Here is a 14681-nt window from a genome sequence, read left to right as displayed (position 1 = left end):
CATTTGCCTCAAAGCTACATTACAATGTTTGACAGGAAAAAACCCTGACCCCTGGTTGTCTTACATCACAGACCTTGTGCTCAGTAATGCCGTTATCATTGCCTTACTAATCAATGAAGAAAAAGAATACAGACTGAAGTTCAGAGAAGTTCATTTCTTGATTATACAACCTTATCTACGTAATGGCTAATCTCATTTACTCAGAGAAACCTAGAATTCCTATTGGTGAAAGTCCATGTCTATGTGACCTCCTCAGAGTATATAAAATTGGAAAGGAAATTAATTCGTCTAGAGTCATTTCAGTCACTGTTAGCTGGTGCCATGGAGCCTCTAGGGACAGTGACCATTTTGATGATCATATGTATCTCTTGCCTTGTTTTCCTTGCAGTCAGGAGCAGAACGCCAGAGAATGCAAAGCAGCTGCCACCTGGCCCACCTCCACTGCCCATCGTAGGGAATGCTCTGCAGCTGAAGACCAACAACCTGGCCCAGGTTCTCCAGGAGGTAAGCCAAAGATGAGCACCTTCTTCAACAGCTGTCTGTTGATGACCGTTACCTGTTTGCAAGCCTCTTTCCATCTGACTCTTTTGGAAGGGGGCAATCCATTGTCAGTTTGTTTATTTATAGATGGTACCATCTGGGTGCAGGGCACATTTGCAGAGTATAAGGCAACAGACTCTGCACATTGACAGAGGAGAGGCAAGAGAGGGAGGGGAGGCATCCAGACCAGAAGAAAAGAATAGCAGAATCGCTGTGATTTCCGTGGCACGGACTTGCGCTTGGCTACATCAGCAGGGATGGGGAGCAGGGACTTGTCGCAAAGGCTCCACAGAAAAGAGGTGGACTTTGAGCAGGTCCCACAACTCCACAAAGGCGGTTGTTTTATTGTCATTTTATTGTCTTATGCTTAAAATAAAAGCCATAAAGCCCCCTTCTGGGTAACGAAGTTTAAAAAGGAATAGTAAAATTTTCATACTATTTTAGAGACAGGGGACAGGGGCGGGTCCAATTCTCCCTCCACACATGGATGGTTTGGGCATTTTTGCCCTCTGAACATTTTTAGCCTCTGCTGGACAGTGGGGAGTTCATAGTCTTCTTGTATTTTGAAAAGCTGCTCCTTCATTTTCACCAGAATGTGCTAGGTTGGAAGATACTGTAAGAATTCCCTTAGAAAAATGAGTGTGAGGGGGACATAACAGAGCAGTATAATCCTATTCACGGTATAGAGAAAGTGGATGGGAAAACACTTTTACCCCCTCTCATAAGACATCTTAAGGCAGCCCTGTTCAGGGAAGTTTTTAACGTGTGATATTTTACTGTAGTTTTGGTTTCTATGGAAGCCGTCCAGAGTGGCTGGGGAGGCCCAGCCAGATGGGCGGGGTATAAATAATAAATTATTATTATTATTATTATTATTATTATTATTATTATTATTATTATTATTATTATTATTATTATCATCATCATCATCATCATGCCATACCCTCCAACATTTCTCCAGTAAAAATAAGGACATCCTAAGGAAAAGGGGGGACATTCTGTGATCAAAGTGGGATGGCTTCTCTAAATCAGGGATGTCCCTGGAAAATAGGGACACATGAAGGGTCTGTAAAGCTAAAACTTGGAGCCTTCAGTTAAAGCTGAATGTTGGAAAATTTACAACACACGCAAGATAGTAGTTCTTCATACAGTGCATATTGAAACTGTGGAATTCACTCACAAAGAAGTAGCGATGATAGCCTCCAACTTGGATGATTTAAAAGAAATGTTAAGACAAAGTTCATTGAAGATAAAGCTACCCATAGCTGCTAGTGATGATGCTGAACCTCCACCAGTTCCAGGGACCTGCAGGAGGGGAGAGTGCTATTGCACTCAGGTCTTGTTTTTGAGCTTCCCAGAAGAACTGTGTTGGCCACTGTGATAACAGTCGTGGACTAGTTGGCCTTCGGCCTGATCTAGCTGCAGAACTCTTCTGTATGTTATTAAGAGTCATGTGGTTCAGATGCCCTTAGTGAGTCTGGGGGCAGCGGGGCTCTCCATCAGCTATATGACTCTCTCCTAACCCACAAACCCACCTAGATGTGTGTCTTTCTCTATCTTTTTTTCAGTTTAGTGAGAAGTATGGCTCTGTGTTCACAATGTATTTTGGAGCAGAACGTATTGTGGTGCTGCATGGCTATGATGCAGTGAAAGAAGCACTTATTGACCGTGGAGATGAATTTGCTGCCAGGGGACACCTGCCATTAGCTGATGATGTCAACAAGGGATTAGGTATTTTATGCTGGTTGACCAGTGGAGGGGGAGGGACACAGGAAAATGAGTCTCTAGCCTTTAAAAATAATGGTCTGGGGTAATTCTGGTGTGGGCAGTAAGTGTGACAGTTATGTGAGCAGAATTCCCTGGCCTGCATCTTGTGAATCAATAAGCTCTCCACACCAAGAAAGAGTTTCAAAGTTACTGCAAGCTGTCGTTAAATTTGTTACCAAATAAATAAATAAATAAATACAAATCAACACATTGCACTTATACAACTAGCAATGTAGTCCAGTTTTCTTTAAGTTCTTTCTGGTTAATATAGTCCAAGAACTATTGCTTCTTCATTATACTGGCAGCTTCAGAGAGAGACCCAGGCTCCTAGAGATGAATTATCAGTTAACATAAATATCAAAACATTGAAATCTCTTTTTAAGCTTTAGCTGCAAAAATGGACATTCTGCAAATGCAAACCTCCACTACGTTTCATACACAACACACACTCTAACATAGCATTTTATGCACATTAAACACATATATTTTACAGTAAGGGCAAGTATCAGAAGACTGGCCAGCTAATGATTATGGAATAAGGAGGCACCAAAGTACCAAGTCTCCAGGTGGTCTGGAGCCAAGAATAAGAACCTCCTGCTCTTCCAACCTGCTTCTTCTGCTCTCCCTTTCAGTCCATCCATCTCCTTCATGACCATTTCCTCTTCTGCTTTCCAGGAATTGTATTCAGCAATGGGGAGGTGTGGAAGCAGCTCCGACGCTTTGCCCTTACCACCCTGCGCAACTTTGGCATGGGAAAGAAAAGTATTGAGGAGAGGATCCAGGAGGAAGCACAGTTCCTGCTGGAAAAGTTCCAGGACACTCAGGGTGGGTAGCCACTGCCCCTCATCCACATAGGCTTATCAAGCAGACCCCCTTAAACATCACAACAGATTCTGGGGTACATTACAACAGATTATTAACCACCAACTCATAAAGAAATATCATGGTGGGTACAAGGAAATTATTTAAAAATTTAAAATCATAAAACACAGAACTCGTGACCAACACTGAATCAAATAAATTGCCTAAAAACACGTGAAATACAAACATTTTCATCAGGTGATGAAATGCCAAAATTCTAGCTGGTTTCAATAGGAACCACATTCCAAAGCACAGGTGCCATTGTGCTCAAAGTTTTAATAGATATAATAGATATCTGCATTGATATGAAACAAACATGTGATGAGTGTGTGGCAATTTGGAAGGCTTCTCCTGATGGTCATAGTGATCTGAGCAGTGTGTATGGGACAAGGTGGTCCTTAAGTCACCTGGTCCTAGGTCACTGAGGGCTTCATACACACCAGTAGTGCACTGAACTTACCTTGTCAATGTACTGGCAAACAATGCATAGCTTTCAGCAGGGGTGTAATATGCTGACACAGACCAGTTCCAACTAAAGCCCGGCTGCTGCTTCTCTATCAACTGCAAGAGTGCTCTGCAGATTTTGTTGAATTCCAGCAGCTTTCAGCCCCAACAGTCATCAGTGGTCCAGAAGTTAGAGTCTAGCAGCATCTGAAGTGCTTTAGATTCCCTAGTTTTAGTCTAGAGTTCACCAAGGCCTGCACCACTGTGGTCACCCTTTCCTATCTAAGGATATATTGGCTGAAGCGGGAGGAAAGCACCTTGGAAAGTCCTTGGAAGAAACCACTCATAGCCACTGAAGATGCCCATGCCTCCAGCATTGTTGTGAGAAAGGCAGCCCTCTGTCTGATCACTGAGGCCAGGAGCCAGGAAATGGCAGCTCAGAAATTCCAGACTAGATTATTGCCTAAAACCTGTAGTGGGGTTGTATAATTATTTTTTGGTTGTCCTTCCAGAGAAGCCCTTGGATCCAACCTACTTGCTCAGTTGTGCACTCTCCAATGTCATTTGTGCAATTGTCTTTGGGAAACGATACGATTATAATGACAAGAAGTTCCTATCCATGATGAGCTTAATGAATGAAAACTTTCAGGTTTTTAGCTCTTCTTGGGGACAGGTAGGTGCCATCTTTTTAAATGCCCTTTTCCACAAAGTCTAAATTTTCCTGCTGTTTAAATGTCTTTCTTCCGGGCTTCTCATGACCCATACTGCCTCTGCCTCTTAATATTTCTGTTAATGTCCTAGTTGCAGGCTTGCCATGGGTAACTGGTTAGCCACTGTGACAGCAGGATGGGCCACTGGCCTGATTCAATAGTCTCTTCTTACGTTCTTATGCCAATACCTGGGTCTAGTAACCAAGGTTTGACTTAACAGCAGCCCAGTGGAGCAGGAAGTAATGCTTAAGCAGTTTTGACAGCGCAGGTGGGGGATTGTTGCATGATTTCTCCGTTTTTTGTAAAGGTACACATAGGAGAAATAAAAAAATAAAAAAATCTGCATATGACCTCTACAACCATTAGGCAGAGGGTGGGAAAGCACTAACTGAGGGGAAGGGAAGATAATACAATGCAGTACAATCAATGAAGCACCACCCAGTAATGCAGATGGGGAACATCTACATAGATTTGGGAGGCATTGGTAGTGAAAATGCTGGTGTGTGGACCACAGAGTTGAAATGCACACAAGGCAACAGTGGCCAACGTTATACTGAAGCCCGAGTGTGGACAAACCCTGACTGAGGTTGGTGCCAATGGGTCTCTTGTGGTGTTTCTTCTAGCTCTACAACATCTTTCCTTCTTTGATGAAATGCATCCCTGGACCCCACCGCAAAGTGCTGAAAAACAACTTGGCACTCAGAGAGTTTGTTTTGGAGGAGGTTGAGGAGCACAAGCCCGCTCTGGACCCCAGCTCACCTCGGGATTTTATTGACTGCTTCCTTATGAAAATGGATCAGGTAATCATGAAAACTCACAGAACTCTCCAAGTGGGTTCTCCTGCCACTCCTGAAGCTTCCCAACCAGCAGACTTCCATCCAACGTCTTGTGGGGAATGCCAAGGAAAGCGATTCCTGCCCACACCCCATTGGAGTAGATTCATTTCCCATTGCTGACCTGTTCCTGCAGTAAGTGGGAAGTTCTTTCTAATGATTAGTCCTCTGGGCAAGGAATGTCCAGAGGAACGAGCTATAAAAAGACTTGAGATAAGATGTGTCTTGGGAAGGGAGCTGGTCCCAGTGGCGCTGCTAAATTCTTGTTATGCTGTACTTAGAACAATTGAGTTGACTCCACTGCTTGTGTTGTGTGTTTCTGCAGGAAAAAGGTTATAGTGCATCCCATTTCACCATTGAAAACTTGGCCATAAGCACAGTTGACTTGTTTGCGGCTGGAACAGAGACCACCAGCACCACAATGCGATACGGGTTCATGATCCTCCTCAAATACCCAGAGATACAAGGTAAAACAGATGCATTATTAGTACTTATTATTCTAGAATCATAGAATCATAGAATTATAGAGTTGGAAGAGACCACAAGGGCCATTGAGTCCAACCCCCTGCCAAGCAGGAAACACCATCAGAGCACTCCTGACATATGGTAGTCAAGCCTCTGCTTAAAGACCTCCAAAGAAGGAGACTCCACCACACTCCTTGGCAGCAAATTCCACTGTCAAACAGCTCTTACTGTCAGGAAGTTCTTCCTAATGTTTAGGTGGAATCTTCTTTCTTGTAGTTTGGATCCATTGCTCCGTGTCCGCTTCTCTGGAGCAGCAGAAAACAACCTTTCTCCCTCCTCTATGTGACATCCTTTTATATATTTGAACATGGCTATCATATCACCCCTTAACCTCCTCTTCTCCAGGCTAAACATGCCCAGCTCCCTTAGCCGTTCCTCATAAGGCATCGTTTCCAGGCCTTTGACCATTTTGGTTGCCCTCCTCTGGACACGTTCCAGTTTGTCACTGTCCTTCTTGAACTGTGGTGCCCAGAACTGGACACAGTACTCCAGGTGAGGTCTGACCAGAGCAGAATACAGTGGCACTATTACTTCCCTTGATCTAGATGCTATACTCCTATTGATGAGGCCCAGAATTGCATTGGCTTTTTTAGCTGCCACGTCACACTGTTAGCTCATGTCAAGTTTGTAGTCAACCAAGACTCCTAGATCCTTTTCACATGTACTGCTCTCAAGCCAGGTGTCACCCATCTTGTATTTGTGCCTCTCATTTTTTTTGCCCAAGTGCAATACTTTACATTTCTCCCTGTTAAAATTCATCTTGTTTGTTTTGGCCCAGTTCTCTAATCTGTCAAGGTCGTTTTGAAGTGATCCTGTCCTCTGGGGTGTTAACCACCCCTCCCAGTTTGGTGTCATCTGCAAATTTGATCAGGATGCCCTTGAGTCCATCATCCAAGTCGTTGATAAAGATGTTGAATAAGACCGGGCCCAAGACAGAACCCTGTGGCACCCCACTAGTCACTCTTCTCCAGGATGAAGAGGAACCATTGATGAGCACTCTTTGGGTTCGGTCAGTCAGCCAGTTACAAATCCACTGAGTGGTAGCATAGTCAAGACCGCATTTTACCAGCTTCTTTACAAGAATATCATGGGGCACCTTGTCAAATGCCTTGCTGAAATCAAGGTAGGCTACATCCACTGCGTTCCCTTCATCTACCAGGCTTGTAATTCTGTCAAAAAACGAGATCAGGTTAGTCTGACATGACTTATTTTTCAGAAATCCATGCTATTGGTGATCACAGCATTCCTTTCTAGGTGCTCACAGACTGTTTGCTTAATGATCTGCTCCAGAATCTTCCCTGGTATTGATGTCAGACTGACTGGGCGGTAATTATTTGGGTCCTCTCTTTTCCCCTTTTTGAAAATAGGGACAACATTTGCCCTCCTCCAGTCTGCCGGGACTTCACCTGTTCTCCAGGAATTCTCAAAGATGACTGCCAGTGGTTCTGAAATCACATCTGCCAGTTCTTTTAATACTCTTGAATGCAGTTCATCTGGCCCTGGAGACTTGAATACATCTTGACTAGCCAAGTATTCTTGTACTATCTCCTTAGTTATTCTGGGCTGTGTTTCCTCTGCTGAATCATTTGCTCCAAATTCTTCAGGTCGGGCATTGTTTTCTTTATCGGAGAAGACTGAGGCAAAGAAGGCATTGAGGAGTTCAGCCCTTTCTGTGTCCCCTGTTTGCATTTCACCATCTTCTCCTCTGAGTGACCCCACGGTTTCTTTGTTCTTCCTTTTGCTACGAACATACCCATAAAAGCCTTTTTTGTTGCTTTTAACCTCTCTAGCAAGCCTGAGTTCATTCTGTGCTTTAGCTTTTCTGACTTTGTGTCTACACGTGCTGGCTATTTGTTTGAATTCCTCTTTGGTGGTTTCCCCCCTTTTCCATTTTTTGTACACATCCTTTTTTAATCTTAACTCAGTTAAAAGTTCTTTAGATAGCCACCCTGGCTTCTTTAGGCACCTTCCATGTTTCCGTCTCATTGGTATTGCCTGAAGTTGTGCTTTTACTATCTCCCTCTTAACAAACTCCCAGCCATCATGAACTCCCTTTCCTTTTAGTATTACTGTCCATGGGATCTCACCCAGCACTTCCCTAAGTTTTATGAAGTCGGCTTTCTTAAAGTCGAGAAATTGAGTCCTAGTATGCTTGGCAGCTCCTTTCCGCTGTATAGTAAACTTCAGAAGAGCATGATCACTCGCGCCTAATGATCCTTCCACTTCTACCCCACTAACCAGATCATCAACATTGGTTAGGACCAGATCTAAAATGGCTGTTCCTCTTGTTGCTTCTCCCACTTTCTGGACAATGAAGTTGTCTGCAAGGCCAGTGAGGAATCTGTTTGACCTTATGCTCTTGGCTGAGTTTGACATCCAACAAATATCCGGGTAATTGATGTCCCCCATTACTACTATCTCCCTTCCTTTTGCATGCTTGGCCATCTGTTCCAGGAAGGCATCATCTATGTCCTCCGTTTGGCTTGGGGATCTATAGTAAACTCCCACAATGAGGTCACTGTTATTCTTCTCTCCCTTAATTTTGACCCAAATGCTCTCACTTTGGCTTTGAGGTTCTAAATCTTGGATCTCTTCACAGGTATACACATCCCTGACATATAACACCACTCCTCCTCCTTTCTTGTCTGGTCTGTTTCTCTGAAATAGATTGTATCCCTCCATTATTACATTCCAATCGTAGGACTTATCCCACCAGGTTTCAGTGATTCCTATTATGTCATATTTAGTTTGCTGTACCAAGAGCTCAAGCTCATCTTGTTTATTTCCCATGCTTTGCGCATTAGTGTACAGACATTGAAGTCCATTAATCATTCCCCCGTGTCTCTTATTTAAGGATTTTTTTCTCCCACCACTAGGTCTGCGTGCTGTTTGCTCCATTCGGTCTATGACATTTGGATGATCATCTTCATCAATTGATAGACTCCTACCTTCAGGAGCACTGTCTCCCTCCCCCACATTAGTCAGTTTAAAGCCCTCCTGATGAGGTTTCTGAGATTTTTGGCAAAAACATTCCTCCCAACCGTTGTGAGGTGCAGCCCATCGCTTGCCAGAAGTCCATCTTCAAGAAACTGCAATCCGTGATCTAAGAATCCAAACCGTTCCTGTTTACACCATTTGCGAAGCCAGTTGTTCACTTCCACTATTTTTCCCTCTCTCCCTGGGCCACGTCGTTCAACTGGGAGGACAGATGAGATGACAATTTGTGCATTTAATTGCTTCAATTTCCTGCCCAGAGCCTCGTGATCTTCTGGAGGCTATTGCTTGCAGTGTCATTGGTTCCCACATGAACTAAGAGGAAGGGGTATTTGTCAGTGGGTTTTATGATTCCTTGCAGTCGTTCAGTTACATCTTGGATCTTAGCCCCGGGGAGACAGCACACTTCCCGAGACATCTTGTCAGGCCCACAGATCACTGCTTCTGTTCCCCTCAGTAGGGAATCACCTATCACCACTACACACCTCCTCTTAGGTCTGGTCGGGGTTCTTCCATGAGCTGTCCATTCCAAGGTCGCCTGGACATTCCCTGAGGACTGCCTTTGCTGCTCGTCTTCATATACCTGATCGACTGTAATGAGGGAGAGATCCTCAAATGGAGTCTGCTCTTCGTCTTCCATGCTAGGGGAAAGGACCTCAAAGCGATTGCGTATTTCTAAACAATCAGAGCGAACCCTGGGCCTCCTACTTCTTTGAGTCAGGTTTCTCCATATATGTGGCTCCTGTGTTCTAGTTTTTTCCCAGATTTATGTGTCACAGGTCCAAGAGGTGGTTGTTCTGCCACTTTCCCCAGGAAAACCCACTGTTCATTGCTGAATGTTAATCATCGCTGACTGACATCAGCAGTAGACAGAAGGCTGTCCTGGAGACAACAGTGGGGGTGGGGTGGGGGTGGACAAAATGCTCATACCCATGCCTAAAAATCCCACAAAAACAGAAGTGTGGATGAGCTCTTATAGCTGACCATATTGCAAACCCCAGGATTTTATATACAAACAGTAACAACTTGAATTTGGCCCAGTAGTATAGTGGCAGCCAGTGCAGATCCTTTAGACAAAGGCATCACATCCTGCACCAGCTGCACTTTCTGTGCCAGCCTGAAGGGTAGCCCACAAAGGCACAACCACAAGGGCCAGGGGTCAAAAGGCCCTCAGGTAGGATCAGAATCACTGCAGGACAGTGCCTCCAATAGGAATCCCTCTAAGCTGGACCATCACTTGCTCCTAAAACTTCCCTAAAGAGGAGGCTTTTGTCCCTCTGGGCTCCTTTTGGATAGAAATTGAATTAATATATAAATAATTGCAGTTATACTATGTTTCCCTGTTTACGGATGGATTACTGAAGGTGAGCTACAATAATTTGTCTGAGTTAATGTGATGAGTCAATAGAAAGTTGGCATCAGAAAACATTGAAAGCTCCCAAAATGTGCAGGGGCTGGCAGGCACTCCTATGAAATTTCAATTGCTTCTATGATATTTCCTGCAGTGGTGTTAAACCTCATTCTTCCCATTACAGACAAAGTGCATGAAGAAATTGACCGAGTTATTGGCCGATCACGAAGTCCTTGCATAGCAGATCGTGGGGCAATGCCTTACACAGATGCTGTCATCCATGAGATCCAGAGGTTCATCTCTCTCCTCCCACTGAGTGTCCCTCATGCAGTACTCAAAGACACACCGTTCAGACAATATGTCATTCCAAAGGTCAGCTCTTTTCAAGGCTCTTAGTAGTAATAGTAGGCTGCTAGCCATGATGGCTATATTCTACCTCCATGGTGAGAGGCAGCATGCTTCTGAATACCAGTGGGTGGAAACCACAGGAATTGAGAGTGCTGTCTTCTTTAGATTATGTTGAAGGGCTTCCCATGGGCATTTGGTTGGACACCATGAAAACAGGATGCTGGACCAGATGGGGCCACTGGACTGATCCAGCAGAACTTTTCTTCTCTTCTTATGTACAAGCAAGGGAAGTAGTTTTGCCTAACTCCTAAAGCGTAGCTGGGCATCTTCAGGCCTGGACTTCATTTTAAACACCCTATTGCCTTCTGAAGCTGCCCCATTCTTCTCTGTATCAACAAAGTACCTTCCTTCCTGTTAGTGCCTTCCCACACCATTAATTGGTTGTCATGGTCATCCAGCCCATTTCTTTGCACTCTCTGCAGGGCACTACCATATATCCTATTCTGACGTCTGTGCTACATGACAGCAAAGAATTTCCAAACCCCAAAGAATTTGACCCGGGACATTTCTTGCACAAAGATGGCACCTTCAGGAAGAGCGACTATTTCATGCCTTTCTCAGCAGGTAAGATCTCTGCTTCCTCAGTAGGCTACAGTCTTGGCCAGCTCAGGTCTTTCCCGTCTCCCTAATCGGCTGGTGTCGGGGCAATGAGGGGGAACCTCCTTCCTCCTGCAGTCTAAACTGGAAGGGCTCCCAGATTGTGAGAGAGGGGCAGAGGCTTCTGGGTCCATCAGAACTCCTTGTACCTTTCCTGTGGCCAGCTGAAGCAAAAGAAATGGTGGAAAGAGAGACTCTCCCAGGAGCTGTTCTGGAGCAGCACCTTTGCTCCTTTGGCATGATTGTTATTTTCTCCGTAACAGCCAAAGTGGTTGTTATGCATCTTACATTTTGGGTTTCCTTTGCAGGGAAGCGGATATGTGTGGGGGAAGGTCTGGCCCGTATGGAGATCTTCTTGTTCTTGACCACCATATTACAGAACTTCACTCTGAAGTCCATCATTGACCCCAAGGACATCGATCTCACACCGGTGTTGAGCAGCATAGGCAACTTCCCTCGGCCCTATCAGCTCTGCATTGTCCCTCGCTGAAAAGCCTGCCTCATGAGGGCTGCACATGTGGAAAAGCTGCAGCCCGGCAAATCTTTGTTTAAAAAACCCATAACACAATATCTCCTCAGGTGTGGAGCCCTATCTTCTTACCTGACTGTTGAACTGTTACTTTGGGGATCGTGCTAGAGACTATTTCACGTTGAAGACATTATTGCAAAGGACAAATAGCAGGATTTAGAAATTAGTCCCACACAAAAAAATCCCATTCTTATCTTTCTTGCCCCTTCATATGCATATGTGTGCAGCAGCGTAGCTAGCCGTTGGAGTGACTGGTGTGGGGCGTGTCCTGCTGCCAGGGGTGTGTCGAGCCACCCATGGGGGTGGGGCGAATCTCTCCAATGCTTGGAGCCTCTCCGCCGCCTCCCCCTCAGCTGTAGGGCGTCTGAGGGAGAGGCAGTAGGCAGACACAAATCCCACACTGCAGCGCGAAACTTGCAGGTGCCTAAGCCACCATGTCACTCCAAAAAAATTCATGAGCCCAATGTTTTAAAAACTCATTTTGTCACACACCTCTCAATGATGACATCCGGGGAAGACTGTACCCCCCCACCCCTTCCTCCACCACTGTATATGTGTGATGGGCTAAATCTGCCAAGATGTAAGCTTTTTAGCCACTGAGTCTTGTTACTCTTTGGGCTAAATGAAGCCAATCAGAGTGGAAGGAACTGAGTCAACCACTGAGGAACTGGTGACCCTCAACGGTGCTTGGACTCTTGCGCCTATCACCCCTGATGTTGGCTGGGGCAGATGGGGGCTGGAGTCCAGGAATATCTGAAAGGCAGCAGGTTCCCCATTCTTGCCATGGGGGCTCAGTTGGGACAACTCCCATAATCCCATTTCATTGGCTAGGTGGCTGGAGATAATGGGAGCTGCAGTTCAGCAGCAAAATCTCCAACCTTGACTTGGTGGGTTGAAGTGCTGCAGGCTGTAGAAGATGGGTGGATAGAGACCCCTGTCTGAGATGACCTTTTGATTCCCTTGCATGTCCTACCCAAGATACAGCAAAGTTGTTTGACTTAGTGACAACATAAGCTTTTTTGGTAACCCTTCTATAGATCTGTACACTGAGATTGGCAGGTATGTCAATGCTAATAATAAAGCAGAGGCAGACAATTTTATTTGGAAAGATATTCCAATAAACTCAGTTTGGAGTTTCCCAGTGCTAGAACAAAATGTCTTTCACTTTCAGCCTGAGCTAAGAAGGAAAGTCTTTGGAGGGTGCTGCAGAAATCAATAGCTTTTAAAATCTTTACCCCTTTCACCTAGTAGAACAACCTTGAGACTTGACATTTACAAATGTTTGCCAATAATTCCTTTAAGGGTAACCATGTTCTAAAGAACAGATAGCAATACTGGATGCAACTGAACTTCTGAGTAAGTATGGGAAATGAACTAAGTTGGATCCAGTAATCTACTAGTCCTAGGAAGCATATCTTCAAGAAAGGCACAGAGCATAGATGGGCAAGATCTCCCAAGCCCACCTTGGATGAACTTGGAAATCATCCAAGATCTTCCAGGATAAGAAAACTATTTTTTTTTCTCCTGAGCCCAACTCTCTCTGTCTTTAAAAATCTAGAACTGTGAAAATAGCCCTCCCTCAAATTCTCCACTTACTTTGTGGGTGGCAAAATAAGGAAGGTCATTGTGGCGTTTGCCCTCCTAGGTGTGTGACATCATACTGGGTTCAAAAGGAAAGGGTCAACTAATTGTAAAATGACTAACCTATAGGAACCCAAGGGGAGAAGTTAGAGTTGTTAAGAAGTCAGTTGAGAGTTAGAGAAGGGAGAGGGAGGATAAGTCTGTGGGTTGGGCTAGTTTGATGTGAGAACGTGAGAGAATCAGTTAAGAGGAGTCAGTTAAACAGTTGGGATAATCAGTTAGAAGGTATTAGAAAGGTATAGGCCGGTAAAGAAACTAAGATTAAGAAACTGACAAGAAAATTAACTGAGAAACCATATTTGTTAATGCTTACAAAATAAACTTGTTTATTTGATTTAATTTTAACAACTGTCTGGACTCAGTGTGTACCCAAGAGTAACGGGTTGGTGGCAGCGGGGAAGCGAGCACAGTGGTGGCGCAGGGATCAATAGATCGTCAAACGTCCGGGAACCCTGTGTGATTGCCACAGTCATTTCACTGAATATTCTCCAAGGGTGGACTGAAAATCTCCAGAGACAAGTTCATTGAGTTTGAGAGGGAAAACTTGAGTTTGAGAGGGAAGAATTTCTTTCCTCTCAGCCTTCCTTCAACCCTGCTCCCATTCAGTGTAACAGAAAAATGTTTCCCTAGTACAAATTCAGAGGCAGCATGGGCAAAATTGGTGAGGGGAAGTCCACCTATGAAGATAACCAAGGAAGAATGGTCTTCCTCTTCTGTCTTCAGAATTTTTGTTTTTGGTTCCTGCACCCTCTCAATTATGCTCCTATTCAAAGTAGTGAAGTAATGTTTCTCCATTGCACTGAATGAAGGGGACAAGAGGAATGAACTTGTCTCTGATTTGCATTTTAATTCAAGCTGGAGAAGAATTCGGGTCTTGAAATGCTTGTCCTCTGTCAGCTTTGAAACTCCTGAAGGTCTTCTCCAAACCACAGTTTGGAGAATTGTGATGGTTTCACTAGCATAGAAAACCACTGCTCCACTTCTTCTGGAGAATAAGAGCACATCCAGATGTATGGTTTTTTTTACCTCTTTGTGAAATGGAATGGCTTTATAGATGTCCTTCACCCTCCCAGAGCTAAATAAATAATACTATGACAAAGTGAATGCTGTCACTTGTAATGATTATGCAAGTATAGCAATTTTATTTTATTTGCAGATTTATAAACTGCTTCACAACCAAACATTACTGCAGCTGTGTACAGTAAAATACAGAGGATTCCTAATGCAGTAAACTACATTTGCTTTGCATAATTTATTCTGATTCTGCAAGGCTTCAGGAGGAAAGAGTTGCTTTGCAGACCACGGATACCTTCACCCCCTGAAATCCTAAGCTCCTTCTAGTTTCTACCAGGCATTGCTTATGCACTTCGGAGCTTAGCCTTTGTTTCTAATGTAACACAAGCTATTGCCATTCATTGTATTAGTAGCAATCCAACACACCTTCACTTACTAGAGTAAGGTGTGGCAATTATTGTTCCCCC

General features: G+C 44.3%; 2 protein-coding genes across 3 annotated transcripts in view; both read left to right on the top strand.

The window, feature by feature from the left end:
* LOC114590645 (cytochrome P450 2C19-like) overlaps positions 1-14304 on the top strand; it is a 29732-nt gene extending 15428 nt beyond the window's left edge. The window contains exon 11 of the mRNA XM_077924469.1: positions 13284-14304. The gene's annotated coding sequence lies outside the window, so the exon portion shown is untranslated. The remainder of the gene's footprint in view (positions 1-13283) is intronic.
* Positions 124-13548, top strand: LOC144326962 (cytochrome P450 2C19-like). Of its 2 annotated transcripts, XM_077924465.1 has the most exons (9): positions 272-504; positions 2109-2271; positions 2983-3132; positions 4125-4285; positions 4946-5122; positions 5481-5622; positions 10210-10397; positions 10856-10997; positions 11339-13548. In XM_077924465.1, the coding sequence occupies exons 1-9, from the start codon at positions 322-324 to the stop codon at positions 11518-11520; spliced, it is 1488 nt and encodes a 495-aa protein (XP_077780591.1). In that variant the 5' UTR covers positions 272-321; the 3' UTR covers positions 11521-13548. The 2 variants fall into 2 exon arrangements, with proteins under 2 accessions (XP_077780592.1, XP_077780591.1); XM_077924466.1 differs by lacking the exon at positions 2109-2271 and having other exon boundaries at positions 124-504.
* Positions 14305-14681: the final 377 nt, after the last annotated feature.

Source organism: Podarcis muralis, chromosome 1 (genome assembly GCF_964188315.1).
Source record: "Podarcis muralis chromosome 1, rPodMur119.hap1.1, whole genome shotgun sequence".
NCBI classification, from domain to species: Eukaryota; Metazoa; Chordata; class Lepidosauria; order Squamata; family Lacertidae; genus Podarcis; species Podarcis muralis.
The sequence above is the reverse complement of the archived record's forward strand: the minus strand, read 5'-3'. Positions and strand labels throughout refer to the sequence as shown.

Coding starts and splice junctions, on each gene's coding strand:
- LOC144326962 (XM_077924465.1), top strand. CDS start 322: ATGGAGCCTCTAGGGACAGTGACCATTTTGATGATCATATGTATCTCT. Junction 2,272..2,982: donor TGATGTCAACAAGGGATTAG/GTATTTTATGCT, acceptor TCTGCTTTCCAG/GAATTGTATTCAGCAATGGG. Junction 5,623..10,209: donor CAAATACCCAGAGATACAAG/GTAAAACAGATG, acceptor TTCCCATTACAG/ACAAAGTGCATGAAGAAATT.